This window comes from Callospermophilus lateralis, chromosome 1 (genome assembly GCF_048772815.1).
Source record: "Callospermophilus lateralis isolate mCalLat2 chromosome 1, mCalLat2.hap1, whole genome shotgun sequence".
Taxonomy (NCBI): Eukaryota; Metazoa; Chordata; class Mammalia; order Rodentia; family Sciuridae; genus Callospermophilus; species Callospermophilus lateralis.
In genome coordinates, this window is record NC_135305.1 from 137,524,950 (window position 1) to 137,543,115 (window position 18,166).

The 18,166-nt window shown below is 54.2% G+C and overlaps 1 protein-coding gene across 7 annotated transcripts in view; it reads left to right on the forward strand.

The window, feature by feature from the left end:
- Arvcf (ARVCF delta catenin family member) overlaps positions 1-18,166 on the forward strand; it is a 49,355-nt gene that overhangs the window by 29,405 nt on the left and 1,784 nt on the right. For 6 of the 7 annotated variants that reach the window (XM_076857617.1, XM_076857238.1, XM_076857456.1 and 3 more), the window contains 14 exons: positions 7,634-7,792; positions 7,984-8,510; positions 9,520-10,019; positions 10,933-11,116; positions 11,948-12,065; positions 12,401-12,572; positions 14,278-14,349; positions 15,662-15,789; positions 16,025-16,175; positions 16,483-16,681; positions 16,786-16,897; positions 16,994-17,084; positions 17,425-17,478; positions 17,823-17,908. In XM_076857617.1, coding sequence (XP_076713732.1) covers positions 7,670-7,792; positions 7,984-8,510; positions 9,520-10,019; positions 10,933-11,116; positions 11,948-12,065; positions 12,401-12,572; positions 14,278-14,349; positions 15,662-15,789; positions 16,025-16,175; positions 16,483-16,681; positions 16,786-16,897; positions 16,994-17,084; positions 17,425-17,478; positions 17,823-17,908 — 2,517 coding nt within the window. In that variant the 5' untranslated portion in view covers positions 7,634-7,669. Of the gene's footprint in view, positions 1-2,719; positions 2,834-7,633; positions 7,793-7,983; positions 8,511-9,519; positions 10,020-10,932; positions 11,117-11,947; positions 12,066-12,400; positions 12,573-14,277; positions 14,350-15,661; positions 15,790-16,024; positions 16,176-16,482; positions 16,682-16,785; positions 16,898-16,993; positions 17,085-17,424; positions 17,479-17,822; positions 17,909-18,166 lie in introns of those variants that run through there. The other variant, XM_076857519.1, reaches the window with a different exon arrangement.

Consider the following 18,166-nt stretch of genomic DNA (forward strand, 5'->3'; position numbering starts at 1 on the left):
TTCCCTGCTGGCCATTGCCCTCAGAATAGGCTTTAGGCAGCTTTTATCCCCAGAGGGTCTGAAGCCCTGTCTATTTCCTAGCCAGTGGAACAGATAGGGCTCCACAGGAGTCAGACTTCCTAGACCTTCCCAACATCTCCCTTACCTCCATGGGTCATGAGGGTGGAATGAGGAAGCGCAAGAAGCCTATAGAGTCTGGTGACAGTCTGCCTGTGTCAGGCTGAGGAACTTAGGGCAAGTGACCCCTCCCTGAGCTTGGCCTTGCTTGACAATGGCCAGGTGATGGTTCTTTTGTCCACTCATATAAAATGTATGGCCCTGTACAAGTTCACAGTCAAAGTCAAATGCATGTCTTCAGAATGCCCCTGACTCACTGGGGAACTCTTCCTAAGCATCTGGGTCTGAGTGGTCTCGGGAAGGTGGCATAACCACCCACAGGAGCCTGGGACTGAGAGGAATCAGTATGAATACAAGAACTCAAAGAGTTCCAAACCTCAAGAGTTCCAAAGGGTGTTCCCTAAAATCTAGCAGGGAAATAGAATGCCTAGCTGAGCCACATGGGGACAATGGCAGCCTGTGACCCCAAGGCTGCTCCTCAAACACCAGGCACTCAGTCTATCCCTCCCAACCGGGAACAGGCTCTGTTCTACAGCTCACAGATAAGTAGTGTGGGAGGACAGAGGGCATTCAGAGGGTCGATGCTCTGGCAAAAACATGTTCCCACAGTCTGGAATTGCCCTGGCCTCCTGGGGACTGAGCCTGCATGACCTTAGGCCATGACCTCTCTTCCACCCTGCCCTTTTTTCTTAGGCTGGGAGCAGAGACAACATGTGTTCCCAGGGTTGTAGCTGGACTGATTAGGCTGATCGGGACACAGGGAGGCATTGGATTAGCCAGACCCAACTGCCTCCATGCCAAACCTACTTCTCAGATTAATCCCAGCAGGAGGTGCTGGGTGAGCTATCATTGAACCTTGGGACAGAGCTGGAGTACTAAAGCTAGCAAGACAGATAGCTGGGGGCCAAGACTATGGAACCAAGGCTAGAAGTTACTGCTGCTGTGTCTCCTAGGATTCTCCATGGTCTTGGCTGCCTGCTCTTCAGACACTTAGCCAGAGCAGGGCTGATCCTCACCTAGGTGGGAAGGATACCATGAACGCCTGGCCAGATGGGCCATTGGACCTGCCTTGGGCTCAGGCAAGATGGCCTATGGCTGGGGCACTAGCAACTGGTGCATTTGGGGAGAAGACCAAACCGGCCTTAATTCAGGATTGGGGCCACATTCCCTTAAAGCAGTGTATACTTCTTACTGGCCTGGGCAGCCATGAATGGAGGATGCAGTAGGCCAGTGGTAAAGTCAACTCACTCCTGTCTAGGTAGGGAAACTGAGGCTCAAAGTGGCACATAGTGGACATTGAAAGTGCTTGAGCTTACTGGAAGTATAACCTCTGTACATGGCATATTGTGGAAGCCAGGGGTGGTATGAGGCAGGAAGCTCAAGCCTATGCCCCTTTCTTGCAGTACCCCCAAAGCCTCTGTGGGCTGGCCCCAGCTCTGTTAATATCAGAACCTGGTTTGTCATTCATGATGCAGGAGCCATTGGCTTGCCTCTGTGGGAAATGATCCAAGAAGGTCGCCCTCACTGACCCTCTCCTGAATTTCCCTCCCCTTCACCTAAGTTTCCCCCAAACAGAGTCAGACTCCTTAGGTGTGGCTGCTTGGAGACTCCATGGGATAGAGAACCCCTAATTGGCAACTCTGATCCCCTCACTTCATCCACCACTTCCCAGTAGATCAGAAACAGAGGGTCTGAAGCCAGCTCAGCCCCTAGGATTTTTTCTAAGGGTTCAAGATCAAGATATTAAGTTTTTTTGAGCGTTGGATTTTGGTTTGGTTTGGTTTGGTTTTGGTACTGGGGATTGGACCCAGGGGTACCTAACCACTAAGCCACATCTCCAGCCTTTTTTATTTTTTATTTAATTCACTAAGTTGCTGAGGCTGGCAATCCTCCTGTCTCAGCCAGTCGCTGGGATTCTGGAATTACAGGCTTGTGCCACCACACCTGGTAAAGGGATTAAGATTTTTACACAAGGTTACTCAAGAGTTGTTCTCCTGCCCCAATATTTGACCCACTCTGATACCTCAAAGGGTGGGAAGACACAGGGTCTCTTGATGGAGAGAACTCAAAACATAAAGTAGGCCTGTGGAAAGACCATTCGCCAGGTCCCCATTGAGCTCTGTGGGAGGGCCTTTCTTGGAAGCCCGTGCTGGGTAGGGGCTAGGCAGAGGGCTGGGACTAGATCTGAGAGAACTTGCAGCGCTAACAATGCTTAACTACTGTCTCATTGGCCTAGAAGGGGAAAACGGAGTCATAACCAGGATAAGTGGATTATGCCAAAGATGCTGGCTTTTGAATTCAGTCTGTATAGGTGGAAGGGTGTGTGTGTTCATTTGCTGAAGTCCAACCGAATCCTAGGAAGGACTTGGCTAAAGTCACTGGGCTGGAAAATGCCACCCCCTGGGGAAGGGTCGAGAATTCTGACCAGCTGCCAGGGACCTGGGGACCACCCGGGCCTATGCTGGCTAAAGAGCCCCGCCCCCGGCAGTAGAATGCCAACCTCGCCCCACTCCTTTGGCTCCCGCCCCGCCCCGCCTGGGCGCGGCCCCGCCCGATTGGCTGCTCACCGTGACCGCCGCCAGATCCGCCCCCGCGGGGAGCGAGTCCGCTGAGCCCAAGCGGCAGAGACACCGGAGCCGAGCCCGGTGTATCTGCCGCCGCCCCTGCAGGCCTGCGCCCCCAGAACCCCGGCCCGATGCCGGCCGAACTCAGACAGGTTGGAGGGAACTCGGTTCCGGGCGGGGGCCGAGGGCATCATCCTGGGGCCAGCCCCACCGGAGGGCGGGGCGCCGGCCTTTCCCGGGAAGGACCCGCTTTTGTTACGCTGAGCTGCTGGCCCAAAGCAGCTATTGTCTGATCTCCCGGCTGGGCTGCGCGGGACCCAGGGCTAGGCGGGGTGGCAGGAGTGAGCACACTACCCTGGGTTTGTGCAGAATGGGTTGGGGCCTCTGGGTCTCCAGAACTAGCCCGCAGTGTCCCAAGGCAGGTGACCCTGGGTTCAGAAGGAGCCAGGACCTGACCTGGTTGGGTGTATCTCAGCCAGCACCAGGATAGGTGGTGGGGTACCCGGGTAGAGGGCCAGGGCCTCCCTGAGTATCCCTTCTCTGTGCAGAGGGAGGCTGACTGAGTCTGCAGAGGGAAGTCCAACCAGGCCTCCTCTTTCCTGGGGCACCCTCCCTTTCCCTTCCCTCCCCTCTCTACCCCTGCACAGGCTCCTACTCTGGGGACCTACGAAAGAGCTTCTGGAGCTTTAATGGAAGCTCTGCCTCAGCAACGCTCATGAGAGGAGGGGTGGAAGCTGGTCCTGTCCACGTGTGGAGGCAGGAGGGGTCTCAGAGGAAAACGGGGCAGGTCGCCTCCCAGTACTGGATAGAGTGGAAGGCAGGTGAGCAGCCTGTACTCTGCTCAGAAGTAGGATTCAGTAATAGTCGGGGAAATAGGCTGAATAGAGGAGCAACCCCACATAAGACCCCTTATGGTAGGAGGAATGTCTCCCACAGCCAGATTTCTGCCTGTTATGCATTTCTGGCTCCGGGGGTCTGGCTACTGACTGATTCAGAAATGAAGGGACCTCGGGGGGCGGGGGGAATTCGTGGGTACAGTGTAGCTGAGGTCTAGGCTTAGGGAAGCTGGGTTAGGTTACTGGCTTGCTCTCCCAGCCTGCTGGACACCAGATTCCCTTGGCCTTTCAGCCCACTTGTCTAGGGCCACACCCTGGCAGGTATATTGCTACAGTGGAAGGTCAACCTTCAGCGGCCATGGGCACCACTTTGTGGTGGCCAAGGTCTGGATGCCTCCTGGGAGATATCAGCCTGACTTGTCCTGTACTCCACCTGGAAGTGTCATACTGAGGGATTCAGAATATTATTTTTCCAATTTTTTATCCATCCAGGGGTAGCCATTGCTTGCCCTTTGGACACTTGGCCCAGGAGTTGTACTCTCTAAGTGAACATTCTCACCTTAACCTGTACCCTGTGTTTCCCAGCAGACCTTGCGTAGGGTGGGCAGCCCACCTCTGCGTCTGTTCTTCATGATACAGACTGTGAGTGTGTATCTATAAAGTTCATAGACCTTTGAGCATTGATCTACATCTTGCTTTTCTACCCCCTATGTTTCTTGTATCTGGCTGCATAGATTGGACTGGCAACCTGTTTCCAGAATCTCTGTATGAGGAAAACAACCCCCAAAGAGGCAGACGCCTCTTGGGGCCCAAGGCGCTTGTGCTGTGCTCAGTTGTGTCTGCAGGGATCCTATTGAGAGGTAGTGGGCGGGTCTGCCTCATCAGACACTCTGGCCTCTTCTACAGGCCCAAGGGAACTCATAGGAAACCCCAGATCTGGGCTGCAGACCCTCTCAAAGCCAGGCCCAGAAGCTATAGACCTGCTGCACCATAGATGGGAGAGCCCCAGGATGAATGTGAGCCCCACAGAACATGGTCCTTCTATGAGGTGAAAGGATAAAGCCAGGACCAAGGAGGAGGCGACAATAAATGATTGGCAGGACATAAGGAGTAGGGGAGGAGAGGGGTGTTGTGTCCAGCATGGTGCCAATGCCTGGGCTGTAGAGGGGAACAGCCTAGAATCAGGTCTAGGACAAAGGTAATGTGAGGCTGCAGGACAGGGTTCCCTGCAGGCCAGTCTGGGCTGACAAATGTGAATCATAGAACCCCAGAATAGGACACTGGAGCCAGTCAGGGAACCAGGCACCCCATTCAGCCCCCTTTGTCAAGTGTATGCTGGTCACTAGTTCACCATCCTATAGATCCACCATAAAGATGTTGGAGAGGCCTGAGCCATGGAGTTTACCTGGACATCCCTCTGCTATAAGCTTCAGTTTCTCTATTTGCTGCCAGCTCGGAGAGTCTGTGGCTTGGTCCTTGTATGTTGAAAGCATATCTCGAGGCCCCACATGGGTAAGGGTCTGGATAAACCAGTGGAAGACATGAGAATACAGGTATTCTAGCATATGCCTCTGAGAATAGTAGTACTGTGCACTTTGGGTGCTCTTAGAGGTGCCACAAATTTATATGTTCGGACCTGTGAACTAGGCTGGGTGCTCATATACTTATGGACCTGCACATGTTCCTACCTGAGGAATCAGGTACATGTGTCTGTGCATGTTTCCAGATCCCTGTCTGTGTGTGCCTAGGCATGTGTAACAGGGCTGGGCTTTTCCTTGAGTGCCAGCTGACTCATGGTTCCACCTGCCTGAATGAAGTCATTGCCCATTTTTAGCTCCCTGAGGTCATTTGCCAGTAGGAACTCTTGGGTCCTTGGGATCCCGCTGCCTTGCTGCTGATCCCCAATGTTAGTGGTGATACTGCAGAATTGCCACTGATGGCTGGGGGCCCTTTCTCTCCTAACTCTTTCACCCTAACTGCACTGTTAGACCCTCACCATAGCCAACTTGGGAGGAGGAAGATGGGCCACAGATTGGTAATGAGGTACAACAATGTCCTTCCCCCATCTCCCAACTACGGGGGTCTCAGAGCTGGCAGCAAACAGGTAAACTGAAGCTTATGGTAAGGAAATGCCCAAAGCCATTCTGTGGCTCAAACTCTGGAACATCTTTCTGGTGAGTCTGTGGGTTGGTGGGCTCATGAACAGCATGTACTTGGCAGAGTGAGCTGATTGGTATGGGCTCAGTTCCCTACCACCTAGCTAGGGAATATGAGCTCTTCTACTTGTGTTTAATGTATAAAAATCTAAGAGGCCATATATAACTGGCAACAGTCTCCTCAGTCTTGCTCCTCCCCTCTACCTTGTCTCCAGGAAGGCCACCCCTCTTTCTTGGGCCCCACACTAGAGCTGTGACTAATCTCAGGGCCCTGCACAGAGTTTGAAGCCTGACACACAGTTACCAGATACACATGGGGAAGCCCAGGCGCTACAAGGGATAGCTGCCCTGTGCCTACTTTTACTTTAGAACCTTCCCAGCTCCCCATTGCCCTTGGGGTAAAAGCCCAGGCCTCCCTCTCAGCACACTACCAATTGTCCCCAATCTGTTTCTCTTCCCTGGGAACAGGGTCTCTTCTTTCTGGCCAGGTCCCAGCAGACTTTCCACTAAGACTGGGCTGGTGGCCATCAAGGCCTTGTCCCCATCAAGGCCTTGTTCCCAAGAGGTAAGGTATCACTCAAAGGATTCCTTATCAGATAGGTGCCTGAAATCCCTTGGCTAACAATAGTGAGGTTCTGAGTAAACTTTCTCACCTCTGCCAGACCTCAGTTTTCCCATCTATGATCTCATTTCTTTACCTTCTGAGGACCTGCTTCTAGGGGAGGGGGGAGTGCATTCTGTGCTATTGCTCTCCTCTTTCTCTTGATCCTGAGGGATGTACTGTCCTAACATATTGGTGCAGGCTCCTACCCCGACCTCTGCACACATGCATTAGGGCCCTGATGTGAGGCAGATTCCTGTGCCAAAGATCTCAGGAGGCAGGCCCTGAAAACAGCCCTGGGTATTTTGCCTAGAGTACCTCCCAAAATGACACATGCAGCCAGAGGCTCTGGAGCCACGCAGGTGCAGTATGAATTGCAACCCTCCCTGGACCTCTGCTCAGGATCTGTGCAGGCCTCAAGGGGCCCAGACAGGGAGCACATTCTGTGAGGCCTGGACCACAGAGTGAGGCATGTACTGCTGACTTGTCCCTGGCTACCCGGGAATGTGCTTCCCCTTTGCCCACCACAACAGTTTTGATTTCAGTCCCCCTGCCCATCCTGGTAGATGCCAATCCCTGGACATAAGCATGGTGGAGCCCTGGGGCACATATGCCCAAAGGCAGATTGGCTTAGGTCTCCATGCCACTCAGCAGAGCAGAACTGGCCTGTCTTCTTTCAGCTTCAGCTTCCCCACTGGCAAGTCCAGCTATTTAGCACATGGGCATAGTTGTCCTGCCTAGAATTTCACTGTTGTATGCCCCCTGCAGGGTGATGGTAAGGTGACTGTGGTGCAAATCTACTATCTCTGGTCTCTGATATGACATCTAGAATCTCTGTCAGCTGGGGGCACCAGACATAGGCCTGAGGTGGGGCCAGACCATGCCTTTAAGAGTGTCTAAATTGGAAGGATCAAGGATATTTTGGTGCTTTGGACTACAGTACATTTTGAGAGCTGGGTATTTCTGTCCTGTGAGAGCATCTGGCTGGACTTGGCAGGAGACCAGGAGTGGCCACAGGAGACAGTGCCACTGAAACTGTGACCCCCCAATGTTTATGCATTTATGCATTCCAAGCTTCTGGAGTGCAATAGGGAGGAGGCTGCACAAAACCTTGAGGGTCCATCCAGGAGTAACAAATGATGTCAGGAGGACATCCTGCATATCCTATCTAGACCTCTTCAGGCCTGGGAAAACCTGCAATAGCCAAGGCATTGAAGCTCAGAGAGGCCTGTACCTCTCTAAGCTATTTATTTGCCAGTGAACCCAAGGAGGCCCTAGGATGGGGAACCCAGGCACCTACACTCCAGGGACATATGAGCAGCAGGTCCTGCCCCCTGATATCTGCCTCTTTTCCCCCAGGAGCAGAGCCCAGGGAGCCAGGCATCACTGGCCACAATGCCGGAGGCACCTGAGGTGCTAGAGGAGACAGTGACAGTGGAGGAGGACCCTGGTACACCTACCTCCCATGTATCCATTGTCACATCTGAAGATGGTACAACCCGGCGCACTGAAACCAAGGTATGGCTGGGTGCAGATGTTAAGAAAGCAAGCCAGGAAGCCCATAGCTCTCCCTTTGTGATGTGGGCATGTGAGCCAGCCCTCTAGGGGCCGCCTGTTTGGGTGGAAAATTGAGGTCACCCTGGCTCTGCTAGGGTACTGTCCAGGCCTCTTGGACTGCCCAGCTCACACACTACCGGCCTATCCACCAGGTCACCAAGACTGTCAAGACAGTGACCACGAGGACAGTACGGCAGGTGCCTTTGGGCCCAGATGGACTCCCCCTGCTGGATGGTGGCCCTCCACTTGGCCCTTTTGCCGATGGCCCTCTGGATCGGCATTTCCTACTGCGTGGTGGTGGTCCAGCAGCCACACTCTCCCGAACCTACCTCAGTAGTGGGAATGGCTTTCCTGATGGCCTTGAGCTCCGTGATGGCCCTAGCTATGGCAGCCTGTCCCGGGGTCTAGGGGTACGGCCCCCACGCACTGGCCCCCTTGGCCCAGGACCTGGTGATGGCTGCTTCACATTGCCTGGCCGCCGGGAGGCCTTCCCTGTGGGTCCTGAGCCTGGACCATCAAGTGGTCGTTCCCTGCCTGAGCGCTTCCAGGCAGAGCCCTATGGCTTGGAGGATGACACACGCAGCCTGGCCGCTGATGATGAGGGTGGCCCTGAGCTGGAGCCCGATTACGGCACAGCCACACGGAGAAGAGCTGAGTGTGGGCGGGGCCTTCGTGCCAGGTGAGCACCCCATTCCATGTGGCTGCCTCCTTTGGAAATTCTACCTTCTCTACCCAAGCCATAGAATACTCCACAGTCAAGCTGCCGGGGCTGAGTTAGTCATGCACACTTTAGTTTGGATCAGCCTTGACTCTTCTCAAGGACAGCAGCAAGGACAGACCCTGAGATGGTAGATGTTAGTCTGGACAGGAGAGAAGCTGGTGACAGTGCCAGATTCCTGCTTTGTTCCAAACAGATGGCTGTTAACACCAAAGTGCAAGAGATTCAGGGTGTTACTCTGAGCTCAAGGTCCCAGACTATCCCTGTGCTTCATTCTCTCCCAGGTACCAGAATAATTAGAACCCATTGCCCCTAGTCCTTCCTGTCACAGCCTCTGGTTCTGTCTATATGCCTTATGTGTGCAGAGTGGGAACATAATCACAGCCTGGGTCTAGATTTTTTATGTGACCCTAGGTGAGTTACTTGACCCTCCTAGCTCAGTCCCTACCCTGGGAAGTGGGTTTGATGAGAGCCCATGGGGCTACTGAGAGCAAAGGATATCTCATACTCTGAAGGGCTAGTAGCCTGAATGCCCTTCAGATGATTCTATTAGAATGACCACATGAAGGGAAAGTCATTTACTTCCCCTACTTCCTGGTACTAGCCAGATGATCTTACAAAATGGGGTGAGATTTCCCACCCGCTATCACAGAAAAATATTACATGGAAACACATTTAGTGCAGGATTGGTGATAGGATTGAGCAAACTCCCCATCCCCAGTGGCCTTTGGCTGGGATTTGGCTCTGTCATTGACTGTGAGTCAGTTCTTGCTTGGTCATGACTTTTGGCATGGTCAGTTCTTGGGCATGACTTTTGGGACCCACTCCATGCTCAGTACTGAGATATAGATTCTGTCAGCCCAGCCCTGCTCTGGGCATTTATAGTCTTCTGGATACTGTGATGGGTAGCTCAGAGGGTAGGGCTGGCAGCAGCTGTAAAGATGTTCACTTGCCCTGCTCACCTGAACAGGGCCTATGAGGATGTAGCAGATGATGCTGGTGAACTGACCGATGAGCGGCCCCTGTACCCAGCAGCAACGGCACCACTGGCCCAGCCAGAGCGGGGCAGTCTGGGCAGCCTGGACCGGGTGGTACGTCGCTCACCCTCAGTGGACAGTGCCCGCAAGGAGCCACGCTGGCGGGACCCTGAGCTACCTGAAGTGCTGGCCATGCTCCGGCACCCTGTGGACCCTGTGAAGGCCAATGCAGCTGCCTACCTGCAGCACCTGTGCTTTGAGAATGAGAGTGTCAAGAGACGTGTACGACAGCTGCGTGGACTGCCACTGCTTGTGGCACTGCTAGACCACCCTCGGGCTGAAGTGCGTCGCCGGGCCTGTGGAGCACTGCGCAATCTCTCCTATGGCCGCGACACCGACAACAAGGCTGCAATCCGGGATTGTGGCGGTGTGCCTGCTCTGGTGCGCCTGCTGCGAGCAGCCCGTGACAACGAGGTCCGTGAGCTGGTCACTGGTGAGTGGGACCTGGTCATGCCTTTTTCTCCCAGGAAGAAAGGAGAGCAAGGCTCAGCCTGCAAGGGGTGAGGCCACCTGGGGGAGAGCACCCAGGAGGTCAGGAATTCCAGCTGCTGGGACTGTTTGCCCTGGGAGTGGGCATCCAGCCCAGATGCTGTGACAGATTCCCAGTCTCTATTACCATAGGCAGGGGTGCTGGTACCAGGACCCACCTTCCTGGTTCCCACCCCATGATAGTAGGGTAGTAGGGTTTGTGTCTTGTAGGACCTGAAGGAGCAGGCAGGGTCACATGACCATCTCTGTGTATGGCCTGGTGGCCTCAGGAACTTTGTCCCACCTACCTACATAGCAGGAATGGGTAGGAAGAGATGACACCTGCCAGGCCCCTCTGAAGCCCAGCTCTTCCCTCCCAGTTGGAAGCCACCTTTAGGTGCTGCCTGCATATCTTGCCTAGGCCAGGATGGTCTTCCAGAACTTCTCCTGGCTTTTTATTATTTTCTAACTTTTTGTGCAAGCTAGAGTGTAGCTCAGTCTTAGTGTGCTGGCCTAGCATGGACTAAGGCCCTGGTTCAATCCTCAGTCCAAAAAAAGAAAAAAAAACCTATGCTGATTAACTTTACAGTTAAACCTATACTGATTAACTTTACTGTGTAAAGCTGGGTACTTTGACTTATGCCTATAATCCCATCTACTTGGGAGACTGAGACAGGATTTCGAGTTCTAGGCTAGCTTCTGCAAAGAACTGGGGTTGTAGCTCAGTGGTAAGTGCCCCTGGGTTCAATTCCCAGTACCAAACCAAACAAAAAATTCCTATGTGGACTGGGGAACAAGGGTGGGGGCAGGTCCTGAGCATAGTCCCCAGGGGAGGCAGGGCCCAGTAGTCAGCATGGTTGGTCGGCGGCGCCCTGCAGGCACACTCTGGAACCTGTCATCCTACGAACCCCTGAAGATGGTCATCATTGACCATGGCCTGCAGACGCTGACCCATGAGGTCATCGTGCCCCACTCGGGCTGGGAGCGAGAGCCCAACGAGGACTCCAAGCCCCGGGATGCTGAGTGGACGACTGTCTTCAAGAACACATCAGGCTGCCTGAGGTGTGGGTAGGGGCTGGGCTCAGGCTGTTTCCACAGGATGACTGGGTATTCAATTAGGGAGGCAGAAACAGGTGCCAGAGACTGCACATACACCCAAGCCCTGTCCTGGCGGGTAACCATGTTCTGAAAGTCCCAGAGAACATGGAAGACAGTGAACCACCTGGATCTTAGGAGTTTCAGAGCCACATCACGAGTCCTGTTGATGGGAAGTAGGACTGATGGGACACCCCCAAGGGCAACCTTTAGACAGCCACCTTTCCTATAATGTCCAACCACTCTAGCTCTGCCCATCATCCCATCACCATGATAGGTAGGGAGTAGGAGCAAGATCCTTGTGTCCAGTTGCCTCTGAGTCTTGTCCCTTCATGTTTATGACCTTTGCTCTTCCCCTCCTATCTCTGGGAGGCCTTCCATAGACTCCACAGGCATCCATCAGGTCCTGCCCCAATGGTCCTGTGGGGTCCAGACCTCTCAGTGTGGAGCCTAGTGCTGCCACTGGGATGCAGGGGCAGAATTACCATGCACTGATGGATTCAGGCCTCCTTGGGCCCCTCTTTGGCCCTTCCTAATTAAACTGGGAATCAGGGAAGACCCCTTATGCCCAACAGATATGCTGAGCTAAAGCAGCCCACCTCCTGGAGTTGAAGTTGTCAGGACTTCCTGCCCCTCCTTCACTGTGCTTCAGGTTTTGGTATACTATCCCAGTGGGACTGTTGTAGCAGCAGCAGGGCCAATTGTACAGATGAAGACAAGCCCTTTGGGCCAGGGTTGGGGTTGGAGAAGTTCTTATGGGGGTTAGGGGGTCACCAGGCCTGCTCTCTGGCAATACAGGAATGTGAGCTCAGATGGTGCTGAGGCCAGGCGACGGCTCCGGGAATGTGAAGGACTGGTGGATGCGCTCCTGCATGCCCTGCAGTCAGCTGTGGGCAGAAAGGACACAGACAACAAGGTGGGAAGGTCAGGGACAGTCTTCCAGCCTCCTTCCAAGGATCAAAAACTGGATGGTGCAGGAATGGGACCCAGGGGTCTGGAACTGTCTGGGGGTGGCCCAAAGGGGTATGGGTGTGGATCTGGACATGACCCACCTGGTAGCGGCCACACTGAGAAGAAGGCATGGTCCTACTGATGGCAAGTGCTCCCTAAGATAGGGGCTTCCTCTTGTAGCCCCTCCTTGGCTTAACTGGCCAATCTTTCCTGAAAGCTAGTGCCACACACAGGGTCCTGGGATGGTCAGCAATCCCCAGACCCCGTGGCCCTGCCCCACCAGGTCACCTTTCCCCACAGTCTGTGGAGAACTGCGTGTGCATCATGCGAAACCTGTCCTACCATGTGCACAAGGAGGTGCCTGGGGCTGACAGGTACCAGGAGGCTGAGCCTGGGCCCCCAGGCAGTGCTGCAGGCTCCCAGCGCCGGAGGAGGGATGACGCCAGCTGCTTTGGTGGCAAGAAGGCCAAAGGTGGGTGGGTGAGATTGGCATGCTCCCCGTAGACCCTATTCCCTGGGCTAAAGTCTCTCATATCCATGACAGACAACCACAAAAGCTGGAGGACATCTGGTCAGCCCTCCATGGGCAGGTGAGGAAGTAGGGAACTGCTGTGGGTCACACAGCTAACAGGCCAGGGTTCACACCCAAGCCTCGTCTTCACCCTGTGCTGTGAGCCCCCCAAAAAAGTGTTCATGTTGTCTGCTACTGCCCAAACTCTGTCCCTTAACTCTAGGAAAGGGTTCTGTTGGCTTATGAATTTGGAAAGTGCTATAGGTGACACCCCCTGGTCATTTAAAGAGCACCTACATGTTCTGACAAGCCCTGCAGGTATACCCCGCTCCAGCTGGGCTAGGCCTCTGCTGCACACTGTCCCCTTAGGTACCTGGGGGTTGCAGTTTCCAGGAACCTGCATCCCCCACCAGTTGCAGAACAGTGTACCTCCTTCACCTGCCCTGCTGATCCCAGGTCCTCCCTTGCATGTCCCACTGGTGAGTTCTCAGCCCCAAAGAGTAATTGGGACAAGGTCCTTACTTGGCCCAAGGCACACAGTGGGAATCTGAGGGCACAGGGAGGGTGCCACCTGCTCAGGCTCATCTCCTCTCTCCTGTGCTTCCTCCGGCCGCCCAGAGGAATGGTTCCATCAAGGTGAGTTCCTGTTTGTCCTGCTGTCCAGGCCTGGCAGGTGCTGTAGCATCAGGGAGATGCGTGTCCCCATGGCTCAAGACAGTTTTCTATGACGTCTGCAGGGCAGTGGATACAATGGGCTCTTGGGATGCCTTCCAGCTTCAAGGCCCTGTTCCACCCCCCCAAGTCCCATGAAAAGGCAGCCATCTCCATGACAACTACATGGACTTGACAAAGGCAGGAATGTGAGCTATGGACTTGTGGGGAGCCTGAGAGGGAATACCCTCTGTAACATCAGAATCAGTTACCTAAGCAGGGCCAGGGCAGAGCAGAAAGTGTGCAAGGCCTGGGGTATGTCTATTACTCAGAGGGCAGAGTGTGTACCGGGGCAGAATGTGCCCCTGTAATGTGGCTTAGTTGTCCCATGAGGATGGGCAAGGCAGGAACCTGAGGTCATTTGAGCTTGGCTTATTGCTTTCCAAGAGGAAGATGGCTAAGGGCACTGAGTTTATTGTCCTGGAGGTGTGCAAGCCAGGGCTGCACAAGAATTTGGTAGGGCCACTATAGGAACCCAGCCTGGGTATGGGGGTTCTGGTTCATAGAGGCTATGTTCATGTTCTGGCCCCTGACTAGGGGAATTTTCCCCTTAGATGGGATTTGACCCCAGCCCTGCCTCTCTCTGTGACCTCAGCAAGTACTGTCCCTGTCAGTTTCTCTATGCTTGTACCTAACTGCTACCCAGCATGGGCTCCTGTTTCCCTTATTTCAAACACCTGGCAGCTTCAAGGAAGCCATGAAGAGGTCTGTGGTACATTCCCAGAACCTGATGGAAGGTGAGGCCTAGTCCCCAGGGCAGGGCTGGGATGTCCTTAGGCCCTACCTCCCTGACCCAGACTAAAAAAGTGCTTCACACCCAGGGCCTCTCAGTGCCCAGGCCTGAATATTAAGGTTGTTTTTGATCTCTGGGCAGGAGAGGACAATGCCTAATCCTCTTGATATACTCTTGTGCCCCATGAAGATTTCCTCCCCTCACACTGCTTTTCTGTTTCAGGAAAGAAGGATGGTGAGATGGACCGGAACTTTGACACATTGGATCTGCCTAAGCGAACTGAGGCTGCAAAAGGTAAGTGGGAAGAGGCAGAGCCAGAAGTGGCCATGAGTACTTGGTGGGGCTACTGTATGAGCTGGGGAAGCCTTGTGCCATCAAGCAGGCTTGAAGAGTCTGAGGGGATCATTCAGACAGGGAAATGGGCCCATATGTTTGGGATTTCATGGAGGGGTCCAATCCCTGGGCACCTCGGAAGGGCTCAGAATCAGGATCAATATCACAGGTAATTTCAGGTAGGGTAGATGGGAAGATACAGGCTCTGCTCAGTCACTCGGCAGGTAAAACAGGCCAGGAAGAGGGAAGGTAGGGCTTTCAGTATACTCCATGGGGGCTGGGAGCCAGTAGGTCATGGTCCAGAGGGCTAGGACCCAAGAATGCCCCACTTATGGACTCTTGCAGGGACAGGGTTGTTCACCCTTCAGGTCCTCTGTCCGCTGGATTCATGTATATGGATTGGCATTGTTTGCTGCACTCAGAACTAGCTCATGAAAGAAAACATTGCCCTGCAAGCTAGAAAAACCCAGATGCCCCCAAGATGGGTAGAAGGACCCAGCCATGGGTGGGTGGGTGTGATGTGGGGCCATACCAGGCAGAGCAACAGGGCCTTAGAGGAGAATGCTTGGAGAGTTTGGGGAATAGTAAGCCCAGTTAGAGTAGAGGGAACATGAGACTTGAGGACAGGAGAGCGGTGATGAAATGAGAGGATAGGGGAAAGGGAAGTAATGTCTTAGAGCCAGACAGAGGCCCAAAGTAGGGACAGGCAGGCTTGGAATGCTGCTTCCACCTCTGACTCTGGAGCCCTCTGCAGGGCACCATCTTAGGGCAGCCATGATCACAATCTGAGACCTTAATTACTGGAGCTCTTAAGAGTGGTTGGCAGGGAGGGCAGGCCCTGTTGCTAGGGCAGGCCCCTCATTCACAGATTCATTTGCATTTGGGTTGGGTGGGGAGTCCTGTTTCCAGGGAGGATAGCCAGGTGCCCTGGCCTGGTGGGGCTTATTGCTAGTGGTATGTCCTGGTTGTCACCTCCTTTCCCCAAAAGTCCCCTGCTATGCTTAGGCTGCCAGACAGATCCAGTCCCATTGCTTTGGCAGCATGGTTGAGGAAGGAATGTCCTCACCCAAACCTATTACCTTCTGAGTAAGCCTGTTTGTCCCTCTGTGAAATGGGAACATTTTCCTCTTTGGGTGGCTATAGGGTTCAATACATTGATAGAAAACATGTCCTGACTCCTCCACACTCATCCCTGGCCCCAGTTCACCACAGCTTTGGGAGTAAGGGTAGGGGGTTCTGGATGACTATGGGCTCTGGTTGTCCTTGTACCCAGGCTTTGAGCTACTGTACCAGCCAGAGGTAGTACGCCTCTACCTCTCCCTCCTCACGGAGAGTCGGAACTTCAACACCCTGGAAGCTGCAGCAGGTGCCCTACAAAACCTCAGTGCCGGCAACTGGATGGTAAGGGGCCAGTTTGGGCAGGGAGAGCATGACCTGGACAGGAAGGGAATTTCCCCAATCCCTGCCCAAGCTGGAGGGTAGTTCGGGGGGAGGTGATACAGTGTGACTCCCCAAGGTCTGGGAGGTTCAGGGTACACACCCTGGGTGATAGAGGTAGTGCTAAGCTATTGGGGCAGGACTTTGTGAGGAACCACCCCTCGGCGAGCAACCCACCTCCCTGCCCTCACCGCCACAGTGGGCCACATACATCCGTGCCACAGTGCGCAAGGAGCGTGGGCTGCCAGTGCTGGTGGAGCTACTGCAGTCTGAAACTGACAAGGTGGTGCGTGCTGTAGCCATTGCATTGCGCAACCTCTCACTGGACCGTCGCAACAAAGACCTCATCGGTAAGGACGTTGACAGGGCCAAGGTGTAGAACCATGAAGGCCGTTCACTTCTGGTTTGGGGTGGGTAGTTTGGTCATCTCTCCATCTCCCAGTTGTTTGTCCTTTCCTTGTGTCTTGGGCTGGTCCCAGCCAGCTACAGGAATTCACTGTCTTCCTGACCCAGTCTCCAAAGCTCAGCCCCCTGCTCTTAGGGGTCCTTGTGGCGTCCTGGGGGCCTTCCTGGCAATGCCCCTTGCCTCAACCCTGCTCCTTCCCACACAGTTGGGCAGAGGTTATCTATGTCCTAATACCTGACCCTGCCTCTTAGGGAGCTACGCCATGGCAGAACTGGTGCGGAATGTGCGCAGTGCTCAGGCTCCAGCTCAACCCGGAGCCCGCCTGGAAGAAGACACAGTGGTTGCAGTTCTGAACACCATCCATGAGATTGTGTCCGACAGCCTGGATAATGCACGCTCACTCTTGCAGGCCCGTGGCGTGCCTGCGCTGGTGGCGCTAGGAGCCAATAGGTGGGTAGGGGTGGGGACCAGGGGGTGGGAGTGGGGCTAGGAGGTGGGGTTGGGAGGCTGTAAGGCCCCAGGGACTTATGATTCTGCCTCTGATCCTGCCGCAGCCAGTCGGTTCGGGAGGCAAAAGCAGCATCACATGTGCTTCAGACTGTTTGGAGTTACAAGGAGCTACGTAGTGCCCTACAGAGAGATGGCTGGACTAAGGCTCGCTTTCAGGTGTGGTCCACCCTGGCCTTCCCTCTCCCATTTTACCATGTCAGGTTTCCAAGGGCGCTGTTTCCCACCTCACCCCCTGTTTTGTGTCTCTTTAAGTTGGCTGCTGCAGCAGCCAAAGCACCCAAGGCAGCTTCTAGTCCCGGAGGCTTCGATGACAGCACGCTGCCTCTAGTAGACAAGAGCCTTGGTAAGTACAGGCCAGAGGAAGAGGTGGATGGCACAAGAGTCCATCCCTAAGGCTCAAGAGTGGCTCCCCATCTGCATTGATCGTGACAAGGTTGGGGGTGGTCCCTTTCCCTGCTCTCATCCTCCTGGGTATTTCCTTCCCATGCTGTCTATATTGGCACCAGGCTGGGTGGTGGGTGCTAGCAGGCAGAAGCTGGGCTGAAGAATGCAGTGACATTAGTGACAAGAGCACCCAAGGTCACTGAGGTCAGTCCTATGATGGGCTTATCTGCCTTGGTCATCTCTCCATCCGCAGTTGTTTGTCCTTTCCTTGTAACCAACTACCTGCTTATGCCTTCCAGATGGTGAGAAGCCAGGCAGCCGGGATGTGATCCCCATGGATGCCCTTGGCCCAGGTGAGGGCAGGTGCTGTGAACTTGTTTCCTCCTCAGGGAGGAGGGAGGGCTCTGAGACAGTCCTGCTGGTTTTATGGGGTGAGTGTGATTAGTGCTGGGAAGAACTTCCATGGACCTGCTCCCTGGAGAAGATTTGGTTCAGGGATACCCAGGGAATATAATGCAGTACTGGTGAGAGCTGGCACCAGGACAGGTCTCCAAGGATCTGGTAGGTGGGGATCCTCTGCAAAAGCTCCCTATCCAAGGGGTCTCCTGAATTTGGCCTGAGAGGAGCTAATTTGTTCCTAGAGTGCCTGCCCCTCAGAGCTCCCCTCATGCCCCACCAACCCTAACCCACTCCACAGATGGATATTCCACCATGGACCGGAGGGAGCGGAGGACTCTGGGCAGTGACTCTATAGGGGAGGCCTCAGAGAAGGAACCATTGAAAGTAAGTGATTGTGGGTAGGTGACCAGGGAGGCTGTATGTCTAGGGTTTGTCCAAGGAGCAGCTAGATAGTACTCAGTTTGATCTGGTCCCTGGGGCATGACTAGGGTAACATTTATCCATGAACAACTGGGAGCTGAAATCAAGCCTGGGAAGCAGCCCTTCACATCAGTCAGCCTTTGAGTGTTGGGTTCAGAGCTTCACCTGCTAGGAGGGAGGAGAAAGGGGATAGAGCTCCATCTAGCCACACACTGCACTGGA